The sequence below is a fragment of the Dasypus novemcinctus genome, chromosome 2, assembly GCF_030445035.2.
Source record: "Dasypus novemcinctus isolate mDasNov1 chromosome 2, mDasNov1.1.hap2, whole genome shotgun sequence".
NCBI classification, from domain to species: Eukaryota; Metazoa; Chordata; class Mammalia; order Cingulata; family Dasypodidae; genus Dasypus; species Dasypus novemcinctus.
Window position 1 is genome coordinate 37,443,826 of NC_080674.1, and position 19,370 is coordinate 37,463,195.

Here is a 19,370-nt window from a genome sequence, read left to right on the forward strand (position 1 = left end):
CCGGAGGGGAACACAGAGGGGCAGAGGGGGCCAGGCATCGCTCCAGGGGCCAGATTGCTTACCACTAGCCACAGCTTTCAGGTGTTAAAACAGGAAAACAGCTGTCTGTTAGTAAGTTTACCTCTAGCTGCAGTTCTTGTTTCTGGTGTTACTATCTGACGGTTTTCCAGACTTCTTTACGTCCCTCCTCCTGGAGTTAAGCCCATGAATTTTCCAGCTCCCACACTCATGAGCTCTAGGAAGGCTTTCATTTGACATCTAATACCTTTCCCTGGGAACTTTTGCGCTCAGTTACTTTATTTAATCCTGTTCAATTAGAAGTTTTTATACGTCTCACTTCCATGTTTAGAGAGAGAGAAAAGAAAAGCAAAACAAAGAAAAATAATAGCACCACACCCACAAAAGCCCCTGTGATCCCAAACAAAAAATCTTACCCACTTTTGCCTGAAACTACGAATGAAAGGCACTTTGGGTGGTTCCGCCTAGGTGGGCTCCACAGTTTGTGGGTTATTCAAGCCTTGGCTTCTCTAGTCTCCCTTTCCTGCTGCACAGATCTAACCTCTTTCCTTGGTTGTTAGCACTTTGACCAGCGGGTGGAAGGAACTGAACCGAAGGATGATTTCCGTTTCCTTCAACAATTGGTGTAGTGATCAGAAGCCAGGGATAGTTTGGGAATATCTGATTATCATTATTTCTACTTGGGAGTCATCAAAAGAGAGGGTTGTTTTGGCATGAAAAAGGGCTGTTTTCTAAACCAGCCCAACTTTGAGCTACCTCAGTTCTAGGCTCTCAAACTTCAATGTGCAAAAGATTCACCCAGGGAACTTGGTTGACTCTCAGACTCTTGGGACCTGGCCCCAGAGATTCTGTAGGGCGGGGAGTAAGCTTCTGCACCTAGCAAACTGTCCCTCACATCCTTCTGATGCAGATTATCCAGGGGCCAACTTCAAGAAACACTGTCCTGGAGTTTGTCCTTGGGTTGGGGCCCCAGCCCAGTCCTCTTTATGTTAAATACTTGACCATTAGCAATGTGTAATTAGAGTGTGCACGGTTTCCAAGGCAACACAGATTCTGGCACTTCTGCCGAGCCTGGGCAGATTGAAAGCGACCACAGGGAGGGGGCAATAACGGCCTGGCTTGCAGTTTAATGTCACTGAGTGATGATGAGATTTGTGCCCCTCATCAAACGGTCCTGCTCCTGGCAGGAGCAATAATGAAAGTAAATGCCTTAGAAGCCAGAGGGTCGCCGGATGACTTCTGAGGGCAGTGGCAAGGAGATGGATGATGAAGGATGAGTTTTCCCTACTCTGTCTCCTCAAATCAGTTTGTCTAGAAATGGTGGGCTGGTAGAAGAACATGAGATGACCTTGAAAGGCTTTTGAAAAATGGTGGTGAGCCATGGTTAGCACTTGATGGCTATTCCTTAGTTCTCAGCTGGGAGAGTACTGTTGAAGTTCACCTGTTCTCACTCCCTGTCTGGTGAGGGAAGTTACATTTACGAGCACTGGCTATGTGGTGACAGCTTTCACATTTTATTTCAGTGGTTTCTAGCCTTCGTGTATTTAGGGTCTAAGGATGGAAAATATACCATACTATATTTTAGTGTAGCATTCTGCATTTTGGTTGTAGTTTAAAGCTGTAGTGCAGTGGAAAAGGCACTCAACTGGGAATCAAACTTTGGGGTCTAGTTCTCATTCCATCATAAACAGGCTTTGTGACCATCTCCATTTCTACTTCTGGAAAATGGGCAGCATAGACTAGAGCAGAAGCTCTTAACCTTTGAATAGTGACAGTCCTCTTTCAGGATCTGATGAAAACTAGGAATGTCCTTCCCTTTATTTTTTCCCAATTCCGAAGGGATTGCAGACCCCTCCCAAAAGGGATGGTTTCTTTTTTTTTTTTAAGATTTATTTATTTCTCTCCCCTCCCCCCCGTTGTCTGCTTTCTGTGTTCATTTGCTGTGTGCTCTTTTGCGTCCGCTTGCATTATCAGGCGGCACTGGGGAACTGTGTCTCTTTTTTGTTGCTTCATCTTGCTGCGTCAGCTCTCCGTGTGTGTGCAGCACCACTCCTGGGCGGGCTGCACTTTTTTCACAGGGGGCGGCTCTCCTTCTGGGACGCACACCTTGCATGTGGGGCTCCCCTACACGGAGGACACCCCTGCATGTCAGGGCTGTGCTTGAGGACGGCAGTGCTGCATGTGGGCCAGCTCAACACACGGGTCGGGAGGCCCTGGGGATCAAACCCTGGACCCTCCGTATGGTAGACAGACGCTCTGTCGGTTGAGCCACATCTGCTTCCCGAGCGAGAGTTGCTTAAGACTCTTCCAGTGCCATCTCAGAGTTGCAGGGTCCCAGCAGGGCCCAGGAGAGTCTTGCATTGTTTAGAAAAGCCCTCTGAGGAATGGCTATTTTGTAAGGGAGGTTTTGTTGTTCCTGGAATTTTTAACTACACTTGTGCTTTTCGGGTTGGGTGAGGGGTTGGAAACAACCACACTAAGAAAAATAAATAGGGAAGGAATGGCATCTGGAGTATGAACTGTTTTCCATCTCATTCTTCGTTACTGGCCTCTCCAAAGGAGGTAGAGAACGTAATTGTAATATGAAGAATGTATCAGGGAGCCAGTTTAGTATCTGTGTACAGTATTTTGTACCATGACTATTAAGCAGTTACTTAAACTTATTCTGTTTTTAATGTTCGGGAAGTTGGGATAAAATTCAAATTTTTGATGAACTTGAATCATTTATAGTATAAGAAGCATAAACGTATGCATACTTTACCACATTACCACTTCTCAGCTGTTAACTCTTGACCACCTTCCTAAAACCTCCCAACCTCATCTCCTACCATGGCCCCAACTTGTAATCTAACCAGGAGAGAATACGATGGTGTTTATGTGCAAGCCTTGATACCTACTGTCTTTCTTTCTCTGTTTAGGTGTTGAGTAATCTCTAGAGCTTTGGAAGCCTGAATGGACTAAACATGAAGAGCTTGAAAGCCAAGTTCAGGAAGAGTGATGTAAGTACTCCGTGAACTCTGTGACTCACTGTCTGGCGACCCCTCTCCCTGCTCCAAGGAGCTGTAGAAAAAGGCCTCCTCTCCCACCGTGATGTCAGTGGGTTAATAAACGACGGAACACAGAAGCACCCTGAGCCTCAGCCAGGGTGACTTGTGAATAGCATGCTTTAGGTTCCTTGCTGTTTGTGTGCATAGCTTTCAAAACTGGCATTTTAAAAAACTTTTAGTCTGTGCCTTGTAGAGGAAGAGGTCAAGTTAAACATCTTAAAGAAAAGTAGCAGTAAAAACTTCAGCGTTTCTAAAGCTGCCAAAATCCTGGTTCTGAGTGTCATTTTTAAAGGAAACAAGTCTCTTGAAGGCAGTTTGAGGAATTGCATATTAGCATGGTTCATCCTTCCGTTTTAGGAATCTTTTTTTTTTTTTTAACTTTGTTAAGGCTTTGGTGGTGAGAAAACAACATGTATTGCTGCCTGCAGCTTTACTTCCCTTGAATTACTAGCGTTCTTATTTATTATCCATTTTGAAAGACTTTGGATTGGAGGAATCAATTATGATGTCAGAATTATGAAATGAAGGCTCCTAGAGCAGGAAATGGGGGAAAGAGCATAGCAGAGGGATTATACACAATTATATTTTACCAAAAAGTCACCTCATAAGTCCTGTAGGGATTCCAGTCTTGCTCTTGCTGCACTTTAGATGCTTTGAGCAAAACTGTTTAATGGGGAAAATTCACGGAAGGGTATTAGATGGAAACTTAGATATGTCACCCTCAGAATGGACTTGCTCAGGTGTTCATTTATCATTAGGTAATTAAAGGTGCACCCTGGGTTTTATTGCTTTGCTGTGAATTATAAGTTGACAACTTGACACAACTGCATTTTTGCAGTAAGTGGAGGCTGTGTCATTTATGGCTAGCCCTGTCTCACGCACACCTACTTTTTGGCTGCATCAGGACATGTAATTTACTGCCCCAACAAGACCCAGACCAGACAAGATGCTTGTGCGATGATTGCAAAATATTGTCTCACTTACAGGTCAAGGTAAAAAGGGTTCTCAGGAAAAAGTTGGCCTAACCTTCTCATTCTTCAAGTAAGTAAATTAAAACTCAGAGGATGTGAGGTGGCTTGGCCAGTCACAATAGCCACTCATTGGCCAGGGTGAGAGCCTCCTTCCTGTGGTTTCCTTAGCCCTGTGCTCTTGTCACTCCCCTGGCAAGCCTCCTTCAACCACCTCACCTGCTGGCTGGATGACACGCCAGCCTACGTAGCTCATTTGCTTTCAGTTATGAAGGAAAAGGTAATTAATTGGAAAATGTTGCCAGTTCAGCAGATATGGGTTTGTAAATGGTGTGACCAGGTTAATGGATGTGTCGTGTCATGTGCCCCCCGCCTCCGCTGCTGTTCCAAGGGAATTTGGGTAGCTTCCATTTATGCAAGCTGAGATTATTTTAACAAAATTTCATCTCTCTGCAGTTCCATGATAGGCAAACAGGGGCTTGGGGTAATGATGGGTGCATAAACTTTTGGTTTAAACATTAAAAAACTGGTGGCAGTAGGGAAGGTATTGCTGGAAACTAGCTTTAAAATGAAAACTGAACTATTTCTATCATTTGAAAAATTGACAGTAATAACACTAGTAAAAGCTTCTGGGATTTGGCAGCAGAAGAGGCTGTTATTTTGGCAGTTGGTGCCAAGAGAAGAAATGTTTGAGAAGCAGGTTTGGGGGAGAGAAGCAAAGGAGATTGGCGTTACTGGAGCCAGACTCTTTCTAAATGGCTCCCCAGATTCATCCCAAGTGGCTCCCCAAAGCCAAACCAGTGTACAACTAAGTGGAGGGAATAAAAACAAAAAACAAAAAAAGAAAACCCTGTGTTTCTGATCCTAGTTTGTTAATCAGTCATATGACAATAATGATAATAATTACTGACCACTAAGAAGTGTTGACAATGTGACAGAATTTCCTTTGCAGGAAATTCATTTAATCTTGTCCAAACCTTACAGTGTTAAGCTCATTTTACAGATGAGGAAACTGAGGCCCAGGGAGGTGAGGGACTTGGCTGTAAGTTGTCGAACCAGATTTTGAGCAGAGGTAGTCCTGGAAAAAGGAACCTGGGTGGAGCATAGATTTTAAGAAGCAGGGCAGGCAGTCTGGGGAGCAGCCTGGAAAAGCGACTTTGAGCAAGGACCATGTTTGTGACCTTCACCAAGTTTCTTAGCCTTCCCAAGCCTCAGATTCCACACTTGAAAAGTAGAGGAAATAATATTATTCTCACAAGGAGGTGGTGAAGAGTAAATGCTCGAATGTATGTAAATCTCATCTGGTGCACGGAGGATACTTGGGAAATGTTTGTTCCTTTCTCTTACATTACACAGGAGCCCACATTAAAAAATTGGATTTGAAAAGTTCATCTTGTCTGGAGGGCGGAATACTCTGGGAACAGTTGCTTTCTATAAAGAGGGAAACTGAGCAACTGCAAGTTGTTGGGGGAAGGTGGCTTACTTTTCAGTATATACCTTTCAGTTTGAATTTCTTTGTGTATGTATATGCATGCACTGCTTGTTACATGGAAAAACAAGTTTTAAAATGTTTATGTTCAGCTAAATGAGCCAAACTGCCATTCTCCTTGCCCAAAGTGAGTGGTCTCTGTCAAAGAACTCTCCTGAATCCTCAGACATAAACTTTTCCTGCTTGTCTTTGCATGAGGCTGAAGAGAGAAGGGGGAAGAAAAGGTTCTTTGTGCTTCTGGGGGGTAGGAAGAAGAGGGCTAGCAGATCATGTTTACCTGCTTGCATAAAGAGAGGACAGGTGATCCACTGGGGTGATTACATTTCAGCCTGTCTGGGAGGTCTGTGTGCAGATCAGCTTGTGGCCATTGAGAGCAAAAGGCAGGAGTTAAAAAGCACAAGCTTGGCCCAAAGGAGCCCTCTGTGGATGGCCTTAGGGTTACTCTGCCACTCCAGGACCATCATGTAGGTAGAGTTTTAATCTGCATGTCCTTTCTGGGATATTTGACTTAGACTCAGACTGACATCATATCCAGGGTAGGTATATGTGAGAATAGTAAGGAATGGGTCTGATTCTTTGAGCTCTGGTTAGACAATGTCATTATCTAGTTGTTTTAATTCCTGAGCATATTTGGGACCCTCTAGTTAACTTAGAAAGGCCAAATAGAGTTATGGACTTAAACATTTTCCCTTTATGGTAGGCACTATTTTTCAGTCTAGACTTTTATTTTTATTTTTTGTCTTTATTTTTTAAAATATTAGATAAAAAAAATATGAGGTTCCCATATACCCCCCACCCCCCTCACCCCACTCCGCCCCCCGTAACAACAATCTCCTCCATCTTAAACCAGGGTAAAATACTAGAGGATATGTAAGAGAAATGTAAGATATAGTTTTTGTTTTTAAGAAGCACAGAAACTTAGATAGAAGGATAAAAATTACATGTAGGAAATAACTTAGACAAAATACCAACAGTATACAAAGAATATAGGGTCCTTTAGGCTTTTATAAAAAATTGTTAAATTACGGGGTCTGGACGATAAATGGTGTCGGTTTGCAGAGAGGAGCACTTCACTGGAAATGGGAGAAATGGGGGAGTTTTATGGAGGTGAAGTTTCATCCAGGCCTTGGGGATGAGAGGATTTGGAAGGAGAATAGACTCTTGCAGGCCAGCTAGTTGTGGAGTGTGGTACATGGCCTGAGTCCTAAAACTTGCCCTTGACATTCATAGGAGTCAGAGGTGAAACACAGGGAACTGCCTGGGGCATAGCTCTTGAATATTTTAGTTAAGAGCACAATACATTTTTATTTCTAATTTTAAAAATGGATATACTTGACTGTAATGCTTATAAAATGAGCTCAGACGTCTAAATCATCATTATTTATAACTTTTATGACTATTGTTTGAGAGTGGCTTCTTTACCTCTTTAAATATTTGCAGCAACTTGTATGTGGTTTCACTTGGAAAAATGAACTGTCATCATGAGATATGGGACCAAGAAGGTTGGGATTTCCCTTTGCTAATAAAATGCTCAGGCTTCTGGAATTTCTTTGTAAATGCCAATTTTTAGTGCTTTGAGTGAAGTGGATGGAGGTTGAGGGATGGGAAAATGGGGCTGAAAGGTCTTTGTGACAAATCTTGAGAAATGCCTCTCAAAAATTGAGGGCTTCGCAGTCTAGTTTGTGGATGTATATTTCATTTTATTGAAGATTTGTTCCAAATTACGTTTTCCATTGTAATAAGAAAGCAATGTGTGTGCCATTAAAAAAACAATAAAAGCAACCAGTTCAAAATGCCTGACCCCATGACAGTTTAAATTGGTGATATATTTTTCCATAGCAGCTACTAATTATTGCAGTGTTCAGGCAAGAAAACACGTACACCCTGTGAATCTCGAGCAACCAGACATATCCCACTCAAACAATGTCTGAATTTGCTGCCGATGGAGATAACAGCTGCCATGAAGGTCGATACCCTACATCTCTGTCAAGGCATTTTTTATGGCACTTTCAGTCATTTATAATAAGTTTTTACAGATGGCCAAGCATCCCCATCTCACCACCAAAAACAAAAAGAAAGGAAGTGTTTAAAAATCAAGTCTCTCTCTCTATGGACAGAGGAGCCATGACCAAATCTGTTGGAAAGCTCAGCCTCTTTTTTCATAGATGTAATTTAAAAAATACATCTGTAATGACCCCCTTGGGTGCAGATGAGAAATGGGACTCTAATAGATTTCTGTAGAGAAATACCATCAGGTTTGTGTCATACCACGCGTCTTTCAGACCCTTTTCAGTGGGGAATCTGCTCACTCCCTGACTTCACTTCTAGGCTTTTCTGTTTCGCAGTTTCTCCGAAGCCCTGGCATCCAACCGCTGAGCAGGCGTGTTCATAGACCTTAGTTCCACAACTCCTTCATCTTTTGAACTATTTCCAGTGTCTGGTGGTGTGAGGCTGGGTCTCCCATGTTTCAGTGGATGCCACTGCCTAAGAGATAACAGCAATAGCAAGAGTGAACATGTATTAGACACCGACCTGCTCAACAGTAATGAGAAGAGTTCTCACTCATTGAATGCTTCCCATGTGCTAGGAACTGTCCTAAGCTCTTTACACACTCTATCATTTGGTGCATACAACAGTTTTAAAGACCATTATGTTATCATCGCATTTTATAAAGGAAAATATTTGGGTAGAGGGAAGGTAAGAAACTTGGCCGAAGAGTAATAAATGGCTGAGAGAGCTAAACCCTGGTTTTTCTTGACACCAGAGCTTGCAAGGTCAAGCACTGCTCCTGTTCTGTGACACAGGTCGTTTGCCCTCCTGACTTCTGAAGCTATACACTGAGCTAAAGAAATTCTGCCCTAGTCTCCTAAGCTCAAAGATCCATACAGCAATTTTACATTATTATGAGCATTGCCCATCTGTAGTGCTGAAGCCCACCAGTGTCAATGTCAGTCCCTTGTGACTGGGGAGGATCTGGGAAATCTCTTGGGTTGGTCGTTTCCTGAGAGTCAGAATGCTCTCCAGACCTGAGTTCTAAAGAGAGAGAAAACAGATGCTGCGTTGGCTCTTCAGCTAGATCCAATAATGGAGCCACATTGCTGCCTAACTGGATCACTGCTTTCTTCTAGTTGCCCTGGACCATAATAAAAGGCTTTGCTGGTTAAACACATCCTGCCATTCCAGCTGTAGCTGGAGACTGTTAGGAAAGTCAGAATCTGGCCCTAAAGTTGGGAAAATCTGATAGTCTGTACAGACAGTGAATCACCCAGGGTAGTATCTCTTATCTTTTTTCTCTTGAGGTAATTACCTAATGATTTCAAACTAAGGTGTGGTTGACCTAGATGTTCTTTGTTTGACAAATTCTTAAATGCAATTTCTCCTTCTGAGTGAAATGAGAATTGCTTCTGAATTTATCCTGTGGAGGTTTTCAGTTGAGCTTCCACCCAAAGATCTTTGCTATATAGAGGTGGTTTCCATTTTTATGAAAATGGGGGTCTCCATTACTCATTGTTACTATAACAGTGTTAGTAAGCAGCCCTGGCATATGTCCCTATCTCCTTTTAAAAAGGGACAGTCAATGTGTTCTGATAAATATGACTATGAATTTATTAGAGCAGTTTTTATGCATTAATAAAAATGGATTCGTTTTTTAGAACCACTGCTTGAAAGGATTATATTTTTGTTTTCTAGTGAGACCAGATGATCTGATGGTCTCCAGCATTCTCTTTCTGCCTGGCTGCCCAGTGGGCTGGTTCACGAGGGAAGGTAGAGATTTATAGTGTGGGAACTGAACTAGAAAAAGTCCAAGGAACCACATGTTCTCCTTGGATGTGTTTATTTTGAGATGTATTTCCCAATGCTGAGCATGTTTCTATGCCAATTTTTCAAACTTGGGCTACGTTTTTTGAAGGGGTTTTGATAGGAGTTTGTGTGCACTCATGGATCTCCACTCTTTGAAGGGTTATTTCGTAACTGAAAAGCTGCGGAGTCTTTTTGTGAGGTCCCAATGGATGTGTTAATTATGGTATGGGATAAGGTGGTGTCACCTCAAAATACAGTGGCTCAAACAAGGTAGAAGTCGTTTTTCTCTCTCAAGTGACAATGTTGAGCCTTCCAGGGCCAGCAGTGCAACTCTGTTCCATAGAGTCACACAGGGACCCAGGTCCCTCCTACTGTGCTCTGCCACCTTCTGGAGCTGCACTGTGTAATGCGGTAGCCACTAGCTACATGCGATTGTTGAGTGTGTGCGGTATGGCCAGGTCAAATTGAGATGTGCTGTACATGTCAAATGCACACTGGATTTCAAAGACTTAGTACAAAAAAAGTAAACTACTTATTTTCATATGGGCTACCCATTGAAGTGCTAATGTTTTGGATATATTGGATTAAATAAATACAAAATTAATTTTACCAGTTTTTTTACTTTTAAAAATGTGACTACCAGAAACTTTAAAATATATGCCTTGTACTAAAATTCTTTGGAACAGCACTGCTGTAGAGTGTTGTCCACATTGCATGGTCTGCTTTCAAGTCTTAAAGGATCAGAACAAGGAGTAGTAAAGCAGAAGCATTTTTCTCTTTGAAGGATGTGATGCTGAAGGTGCACAAATCATTGCTGCCCACATGTGACTGACCAGAGTTTAGGTACATGCCCCTGACTAGCTTCAGGGGAGGCTGGGAAACATATTCTCTAGCTGGGCAGCCAGGAAGACATCTACATGTCAAGGGGACAACGGGGACAGTGACTAGTGGAGATGATTAACTTGTCCAGAGGCAAATTCAGAGTCTTGTCCAAGACTGCGTGATAAAGCTGTGCCAAATGTTCTTGAACATTATTAAGTTTCTAAAACTTGATTACTTTTACACCAGATGTGAATATTGGTGGCTACTTGCCCAGTTCTCTTATTGGTGGAAGCCTCTTACACTCTTGTAGCAAGCTGTTCGATAAATGCTTTTTTTTTTTTTTTTTTTTTTTTTTAGGTAGTACCAGGGATTGAATCTGGGAGCTTGTACGCAGGAAGCAAGCATTCAAAACACTGAGCTACACCCACTACACAGTGCTTTTTTCCATGTTAGGAATAGAAACTATTGAGGGATGTTACCAGCTGATGACATTAGGTTATTGGTTAGACTTATCCTTATAAGTCAAGTGATATAATAACTAGTCTGATTTTGTAAGATGTGGGGTTAGAAGGAGTCTGTCTTAAGTCTGAAATTTTGCAGTCATAATTTTGGGATTGTTTGCAAAGATAGGATGTGTCATGACCTGATCTCATGTCTTCATAGGAAAGTTTAGGAATGATGTCAGCCTGAAACTGCATGTTATAATTGATATAGATTGGTTAATTGAGGTAGATTGAATCTGTGTATTGAGTCAACATGTAATTCATGGAATTGTGAAATGTGAGGATTCTTTATAGTGGGTTTATATAAATTAATTTCATCTGAACATATAAGAAGTTAGTTTGACACTCTTTTATTTGTGGGACTTAGAATTCTGAGCAGAGCTTTAGATTTGTTCCAAAAGAACTTAAAGTAGTGAATGTCCACTTCCTAGATATGTACATTTATTAATATAATTTAAGATTGTATTAGCTTTTTTTTTTTTTAAGATTTATTTATCATTTATTTCTCTCCCCTCCCCCCCCCACCCCGGTTGTCTGTTCTCTGTGTCTATTTGCTGCGTCTTCTTTGTCCACTTCTGTTGTTGTCAGCGGCACGGGAATCTGTGTTTCTTTTTGCTGTGTCATCTTGTGTCATTTCTCCGTGTGGGCGGTGCCATTCTTAGGCAGGCTGCACTTTCTTTAGTGCTGGGTGGCCTCCTTACAGGGCACACTCCTTGCACATGGGGCTCCCCTATGCGGGGACACCCCTGCGTGGCAGGGCACTCCTTGCGCGCATCAGCACTGCGTATGGGCCAGCTCCACATGGGTCAAGGAGGCCCGGGGTTTGAACCGTGGACCTCCCATGTGGTAGACGGACGCCCTAACCACTGGGCCAAGTCTGCCGCCCTGTATTAGCTTTTTTAAAGGTAGGTGATTTTCCTCTTGATTCATATTGAGTTTACCGTTGATTCTTTTTCTTTTCTACAAGTATTGATGCAAAGGCATACCTTTCCCTTCATACATTTCCCTTTATTATTTGTGCTGTTGGACATTTGGACCCAAATGCAGGACACTGTATTATTCAAATTAAATCTTATTTTGTTAGTCAAATCTGTTCAATTTCATTTTATTAGGTAAATCTCTTGTTCTATTTTGTACATTGTTTTAAAATGTGATTCTTCCCCATCATAATCACATCAAGTCATTCACAAACTTGGTAAACATGCCTATTTAATCTTTGTCTAAGTTATTAATAAAATTTGAACAACAGAAGGGTTTTGTCTTCAGATATATAAAATAGCTGTTGACATCCTTCCAAGTGAATAGTGCATTAATCCACATTCTTTTTGGGTCAGATTATTCAGCTAGCTACGAGCCAACAATTTTGTAATAGTTCCCAACCCATTTTCTATCTTGTCCCGGTTTCATCACTTACCATCTATGTGATATTGAATGAGTTAATTAACCTCTCAGATCTATTGTGCTCTCATCTGTAAAACCAGAGTACTGCCAGTACCTCCCTTAAAGCATCATCATGACAATTAGGATAAAATCTGGCACATAATAAATTCTCAATAAATGATGGCCAATGATCTCTATTACCTCTGTTGCCTAACACAGTGCTTGTGTGATGAATGAATGGTCTCAGAGAAGTTCACTATCCAATGGAGATAATATAGACATGCATGAAACAGTTACAGCTGTACAGTGTGTATGTCACTCAGAACAAAATCTGGAGTACAGACAATAAGTACCTTATTTTAGAGACAGCTTCCGGGAAGAGTTTGGGGCTGGGCCTTCCTGACTGAGTGGGTGAGGATAAACAGGGTGGAAACCATTTCTGGGAGGGGAATGTCAAAAGTAGAGGTGGCGTGTGGCGATTCTACCCGAAGAGGGAGATGCACATGGTTAAGTAATAGAAAATAAATTTATGGGGAGAAGTACCTTTCTATAGCATTGACAGTGGGAGCAGGGGCATGGGGGGAGATGGGACCATGAAACAGAAGAAAGACGTTTAAAGATGATTACATTTTTGACAGTAGGACGATTCAGAGGTTGCAAGAACTATAATCCGAGAGAGGGGTGGGGGTTAAGGCTGGGCTGGTGGCTGCTGAGCGGAGGGAAAAATGTGGTGTTTTGAGTGGGTGTGTGGGTGAAGAGCAGGGAGGGACTCTAGATTCCTGTTGTTACACAAAGGAAGGTCTCTAATTGTGCTGCCACACCCTGCTTTCAGGGTTGCCAGCCAAATGTAAGGGCCCCTCCATCCTCTGAGAAATCTGGCAGTGGGCTTATTTTTGCATTACATTTCATTACACAGCTTGGTGGGAGGAGACACTAAGATATTTAAAAAGAGACAAGTCTGTTTGATTAAAATATGTTTGGGGGAATATTTCTAAAATGTATTTCATGTGCAAGGCCTTAAGCAAATTAACAAATTGTCATTATTCTTCTCTCTTAAAGAAGTACTTTTCTTATCCCCATTTTACAGGTAACAAAACTGAGACATAGTAGCTTGTCCAGGTCACACTGGTAAAGTAGGAAGTGGGAATTGAACCAGGGACTTGGGCTGCAAAGGCCCCGCCTTAACCACAATGTCTTGCTGCCACTGGTGCATGCTTGTTTTTGTTCCTGAGAGCTACAGAGTATGATTCCAGCCAACCAAATACAGACCTGCCATTGGATTTTAGTTTTCTCTGCCCAACCGACCGATGATAATCATGGGTAAGCTTTGACCAAAATGCTTCAGTGAAACATAGTCACCAGATTGAGAATTATGAGTCTGAAAGGAGTTGGTGCCATAGAGTGGGGCAGAGAAAATGTAAATCAAAGCGGTCAGACCAGTTTGGGTGGGGGGTGGGGCTGTGGCGGGGAGGACTGAAAATGCAAATTGGGACCTATGACCCAAGGAATGCGCACATTGTTTTCTGTTTTTAAAGTAACAAAGGGTATGATTTAGCCTTATTTGGCTGTGTTTGGGAAGCTTTGGGACACTTGTCTTTCAAGGCTGTGGTTTCTGGCACTCAGTAAAAGTCCTCATGAATTGTTGGTGCCCTGTGGAGAGCTGGAAGGTAGATTGTTTTGTAAGCTCTGGTTGGGTTCATGATCTGCAATCCTGGGAGCCTGTCCTGTAGAGTCCTTTATTTTCAAAGGCCATTTGAAGAGCACCTAAGCCCATCCCCCACGGGGAACAAGTGGATTGAGGCAGGAGGTGTCAGTTTTGGGCACAGCAGGCAGTTTGGGATCACCATCCCTGTTCTGCCTGCAGCACCTAGCCCAGTTGAATAAATGAATGACCAAGTGCAGAATGAAAATATTGACAGGCCATCATCGCACTCTCATCCTTCTAGCCTTCTGTTCAGTAGTTACTGTTCTCCCCATAATCAGGGATGGAAGCAAAAGACCAGTGGGATTTCTGGGTGTTTCCATTAGGATGGTCTGAATGTCTTCTAGGCCAACTTTGTGTTACATGATGTTATCAAGCATTATTTATAACTCACGGGTGTGCTGTTCTGTACCCACAGTGCAGTTATTTTGTATCCGTAGAGCTGGTTAGCTCAAACGTGGAGAACCACGTACAAGGGCCACACTCATGGGCTTAGACCAGTTTACTAGCCTGCGATCAGAAACTTAACCAAATTTAAACCCAGTTTAATGACTGCATCTGTGTCCTTTGGTCACAAGAGTACCTGAGTGTGGTTGATTAAGAACTGGGCTCCTGGTTCCTGGAAACAAAATGGAACAAAACAAGGATGAGGTTCTGCTGATGGTGGCACAGCTCTTTCAACCTCATTTTGAAGATATTATTAAATTCTCTAACATCTATGAGTCATTTTAGCCATATTATGTCAAAAAGATTCTGGACAACTTACCCCGAGCTGGCAAGAAATTCTCAGGAAAGGTCAAGTGAGCCCTCTAGACAAGACACGAGGTCTTGGGTTCTGGCACCAGGTTAACTGGGTGAATATTATTAGTCTGTGTGGCTCCTACCCCTTCAAGCCCGATTGACCACTTCTTGTGAGCCCTGATCACACTACTGTTTCATTCCTCCATCACAGACCTGGGCTTTATATACGACACTGTTGGATTGGCCACTGTTTTCGACCCATTTAAGGGAAACTGTTAAGGAAATAATCTAAAAAGTAGAAAGACTTTATTGTGGTATTTTTATAATAGTGAATACTTGAAAGTAACCCAGATGTTGGAGGAGTAGGCAAATTGTTAAATGTATGGGGATGAATAGAATAATTATATTGCTAAACTTCAAAATTAGCTAGCAACTGGGAACGTGCATTATGATAAATTAAGTTGGGAGATATTCAAGTTACAAAATTGTATGTTACATTATAACAGTGTGAAAAATAGATGCATATGGTACATATCAACACTTTGCTTAGAAAAATAATAAGGAAATAAGGACAGGCATAAATATTTAGCTTAAAGGACATTCACCATAGCAATACTTTTAAATATATGAAATTTAGAACCCCCTCCAGTGTGTAGAGTGGAAAATTGGCTGAGTATATTTCTGGGTACATATTACACAGCCATGAAACACGTTACAGAAATCTATTAAAGAAAGCTGTCTCGTATATTATTAAGAGATAAAAACATGTTCTAAACCTTGTGATGTTTTAAATTTTTAAGGTTTTTCTCTTCCTAGAAAAAAGTCTGGAACAGTAGGGACACGAGGTCTCCAAGGGCAGATCCAAGTTTAGTGGAGCCCGAGATTTATGCAAAAATATATAGAAAAATATATTTTAAAAAACCTTAAAGATCTCACTTCTGCTAATTTTACCAAAACAAACACAAAACCCCATAGTATATGAGCATATTCAAGGCTGTGCACATGGGAGAGTCCCAAGTTTGAAAGTTCAGCAGCTCCACTGTCCCCAGTCTCTAGAGGCTGAGTCTGTTTCTGCATTGTTGGAGCTGCAAGGCGGTGACTAAAAGGCAATAAAGGCTACATACTGAATGATTCCAACTACATGACATCGTGGAAAAGGCACAGAATACAGAGACAGTGAAAAAAGATCCGTGGTTGCCAGGGGTTGAGGGTGGGGTGGGAGAAAGGGATGAGGAAATGGAGCAGGGGGCATTTTTAGGGATGTGGCCCTATTCTGTATGATACTGTAATGGTGAACCCATGCCATTATGCCTTTGTCAAACCCACAGGACTAAACAAAGGAAGCCCGAATGGTAAACTGTGGACTGCAGTTATGAATAATGTATTGCTATTGGTTCAGCAGTTGTAACAAATATACCACGCTAACGTAAGATGTTAGTATTAGGGGATCCTTGGGGGCCGGGCGAGGGTATATGGGAACTCTGTACTTTCTGTGCAACATGTCTGTAAACCTGAAGGTGCTCTGAAAATAAAGTTTATTATTGAAAAACAAAGACCAAAAGACACCAGAAAACCTGAGGCATCCAGCATACCTCCTCAGATCCAAGCAATTATTTTCTAGGCCCTAAACTGGTAACAGGCTCTAGCTGGGCAAATTGCCCTAATGAACCAAGTTCCTAAAAGCATTTGTGGTGGTTCTCCCCCTCCCCCTCCCCTTTCCTCCTGCAATTAAAGACACCCTTCTTTCCTCCAGCTCAGAAGTGTTACCTGGACCATCTGCACCGGCATATCTGGGAATTGTTGGTATGCAAATGCCCCACCCCTGATCTACCGCATCAGAGTTTCTGGGAGTCGGGCCCAGAGAGCTGTGTATACAGAGCTGCCCAGGTGATTCTGATGCAAGCTAAAGTTTAAGCTCTAATCTGGTTCAGTAGTTGTGCCAACACATGCTATATTACAACTACCTGGAAAGCTTTTGAATGTACTAATTACTAGGCTCCAAATCCAAAGATTCTGTGTCCTATGAGAGAGAATGTTGCATCACCTCAGCAAGTTGAAGCGTTTAGAGATTATGGCACTTTGAATAAAGAGAAGCGTAAATGGATTGCTACACAGATGAAAATTTCCATCAGGATACTTTGTCTTGTCTGTCTTTCCTAAACTCTACCAGAAAATCAGTATCCATAATTACTAACTGGGCAGGGTTTTGTACACAGACCCAGGAGTATCTCCTAAGAGCTAGTTTATTCAGTTAAACTCAAATTCAGAATACTTACAGTCTCTAAATTACTGACGCTCTCAGAGCCACTGTTTCCTTAGGAAGTTGGGAATTTCAGAAAAACACCTCCCTCCTAAGGATAGTGTGAGGATTAAATAAGATAAAAAGTCACTTCCCTTTTCCAAATACTTTCTAATTCTATCCCCATCTATAGACCTTATCTATCAAAAGTATTTTTTTAAAACAAGATTATTTCTGTATTCCATCATCATAAACCAGAGGTAGAGGTCTCAAACTTCCCAATCTTAAAACTTACACAACTACAATAATCAAAGCAGCCTGGTATTAGCACAAAGATAGACAATTTGGAATCAAATTGAGAGTTCAGGAATAAACCCTCACATTGATGGCAGTTGATTTTTGACATTGTTGCCAAATCCACTCACTGGGGAAAGAATAGTCTCTTCAACAAATGGTGCTGGGAAAACTGTATAACAAGATTGAAGGTGGACCCCTACCTCATACCATATACAGAAATCAAAATTATCAAAGGCCTAAATATAAGAACCAAAACTGTTAAACTCCTAGAAGAAAACTTAAAGAAGCTTCTTCAGGACCTTGTGTTAGACAGTGTATTTTTAGAGTTTATACCCAGTACACAAGCAACAAAAGAAAAAATAGATAAATGAGACTTCATCAAAATTATAAACTTTTGTGCATCAAAGGACTTCATCATGAAAGTAAAGAGGCACCCTGCAGATTAGGAGAAAATATTTGGAAACCACTTATCTGATAAGAGTTTAACATCCAGAATATATAAAGAAATTTTATAATCCAACAATAAAAATACAAACAACTCCATTAAAAAATGGGCAAAAGACCTGAATAGACATCTTTGCAAAGAAGTTGTACAAATGTCCCAGAAGCATAGTAAAAGATGCTCAGCATCATTAACCATTAGGGAAATGCAAATCAAAATCACAATGAGGTATGTTTTCACACTTATTAGAATTACTACTATATTTAAAAAAAAACAAAACAAAATAACAAGTGCTGGAAAGGATGTGGAGAAATAGGAACATTTGTTCTTTGCTGGTGGGAATGTGAAATAATAGTGCAGCCGCTGTGGAAAGCAGATTGGTGGTTACTCAGAAAGTTAAGTGTATAATTACCATATGACCTGGCATTCCCACAACTAGGTATATGTACAGAAGAATTGAAAGCAGGGACGCAAACAGAATTTGCACACCAATTTTCATGTGGCATTATTCACAGTTGCCAAAAAATGGAAGCAACCCAAGTGTTCATCAACCAGTAAATGGATAAATAAAATGTGATATATACATACAATTGGATATTATTCAGCTGTATAAAGGAATGAAGTCTTATATCCACTAAGTTCTGATTCATGTGACAACATGGATGAACCTTGAAGACATTGTGTTGTGTGAAATATGATCTCATTGATATGAATTAATTAGAATATGCAAATTCATAGCCAGAAACTAGAATACAGATTACCTGGGGTCACGGTAGGGTGGTGGTAGGGAATGGGAAGTTAATGCTTAATTGGTAGAGAGTTTCTGTTTGGGATGGTGGCCAGCTTGTTAGACCATAACAATAACAACAGCAACAAAAAAATAAAATAAAATTGAAACACAAAGCTCATACTTGAAGACTGAAAGTGAAATGATATGTTTCCATCAGGATTATTTACAATGAAGAGTGAGTGTTCACACTTGAGAGGTAACAACCCACTTGAAATCTTGTGGAACAGATTTATAGCCACTTTCCTTTTTCTTTTTGATTGGTGCAAACAACCCTTTATTTGAACAAGTGATATGCTACTGTTTGTCCTCTGAACATAAAGGGAATTTGAGCAGGTGCTCCTGGTTTAGCAGTACTTTCAATATGGAATGTCTCAATGAAATGCATTTTTTAGTGCTGTGATTTTTGACATTTGCTTTTTTTTTCCCCCTTCATGTTTTCTTTTTTTTTTTTTTAAGTGTTCTTCTAGCATAGGAATGTAATTGTTCTGCCTCAGTGTTTACCCTTGTCCATACAAGGGAGTTAACCATTCTTGGAACTCAGATTTATAACCACTTCCTTATATTTGTAATGCCTCCTAATATACTTTTAAAAAGGGACTTGACCTTTGCATAATTTGTAGTTTCCCTTGAGATATTAAATCACCCATTTCAGCAGCCTTTGCTTTATATGACATATGGAATGTGTATATCCATGTGTATATCATTAAACTGAGCACAATGAAGATTTTTAAAGGTAAACATAAATATAATGTCACAAAGGAGTTGATTATTTTCTGCCTTTATATGGTGTTTTCCTATATTTGGTGGACCGTGGTTCAAAATATCTCAGGCTGAGTAAGAGAGTTGAGGCTGATATTTAGACGTTTAAGTTGACATTTTGAAGATGATACTTGAGCCCTGGAGTTCTGGAAGAAATTTTTCATTTGTGAAGTCCATTGCATTGGTGTTTGCTATTGTACAGTTGTGCTGTATTATGAGGTACTGGGAGTTTTTTTCCTGATCTAAGTGATTCATTCTTTGTTGCTGGCTAATTTCAAAACTGAGCATCTTGTTACACCAGGACTGGTTTCTTTAATCCTTGAAACACCAAATTATCCATGCCATTTTATGGGCACAAAAGTAATGCCTGTG

At 41.1% G+C, this 19,370-nt stretch overlaps 1 protein-coding gene across 15 annotated transcripts in view; it reads left to right on the forward strand.

Moving 5' to 3' along the window:
• Positions 1–19,370, forward strand: part of RAI14 (retinoic acid induced 14) — a 153,279-nt gene that overhangs the window by 20,476 nt on the left and 113,433 nt on the right. For all 15 annotated transcript variants that reach the window (XM_058307666.1, XM_058307670.1, XM_058307668.1 and 12 more), the window contains exon 2: positions 2,937–3,017. In XM_058307666.1, the coding sequence (XP_058163649.1) occupies positions 2,982–3,017 (36 nt within the window). In that variant the 5' untranslated portion in view covers positions 2,937–2,981. The remainder of the gene's footprint in view (positions 1–2,936; positions 3,018–19,370) is intronic.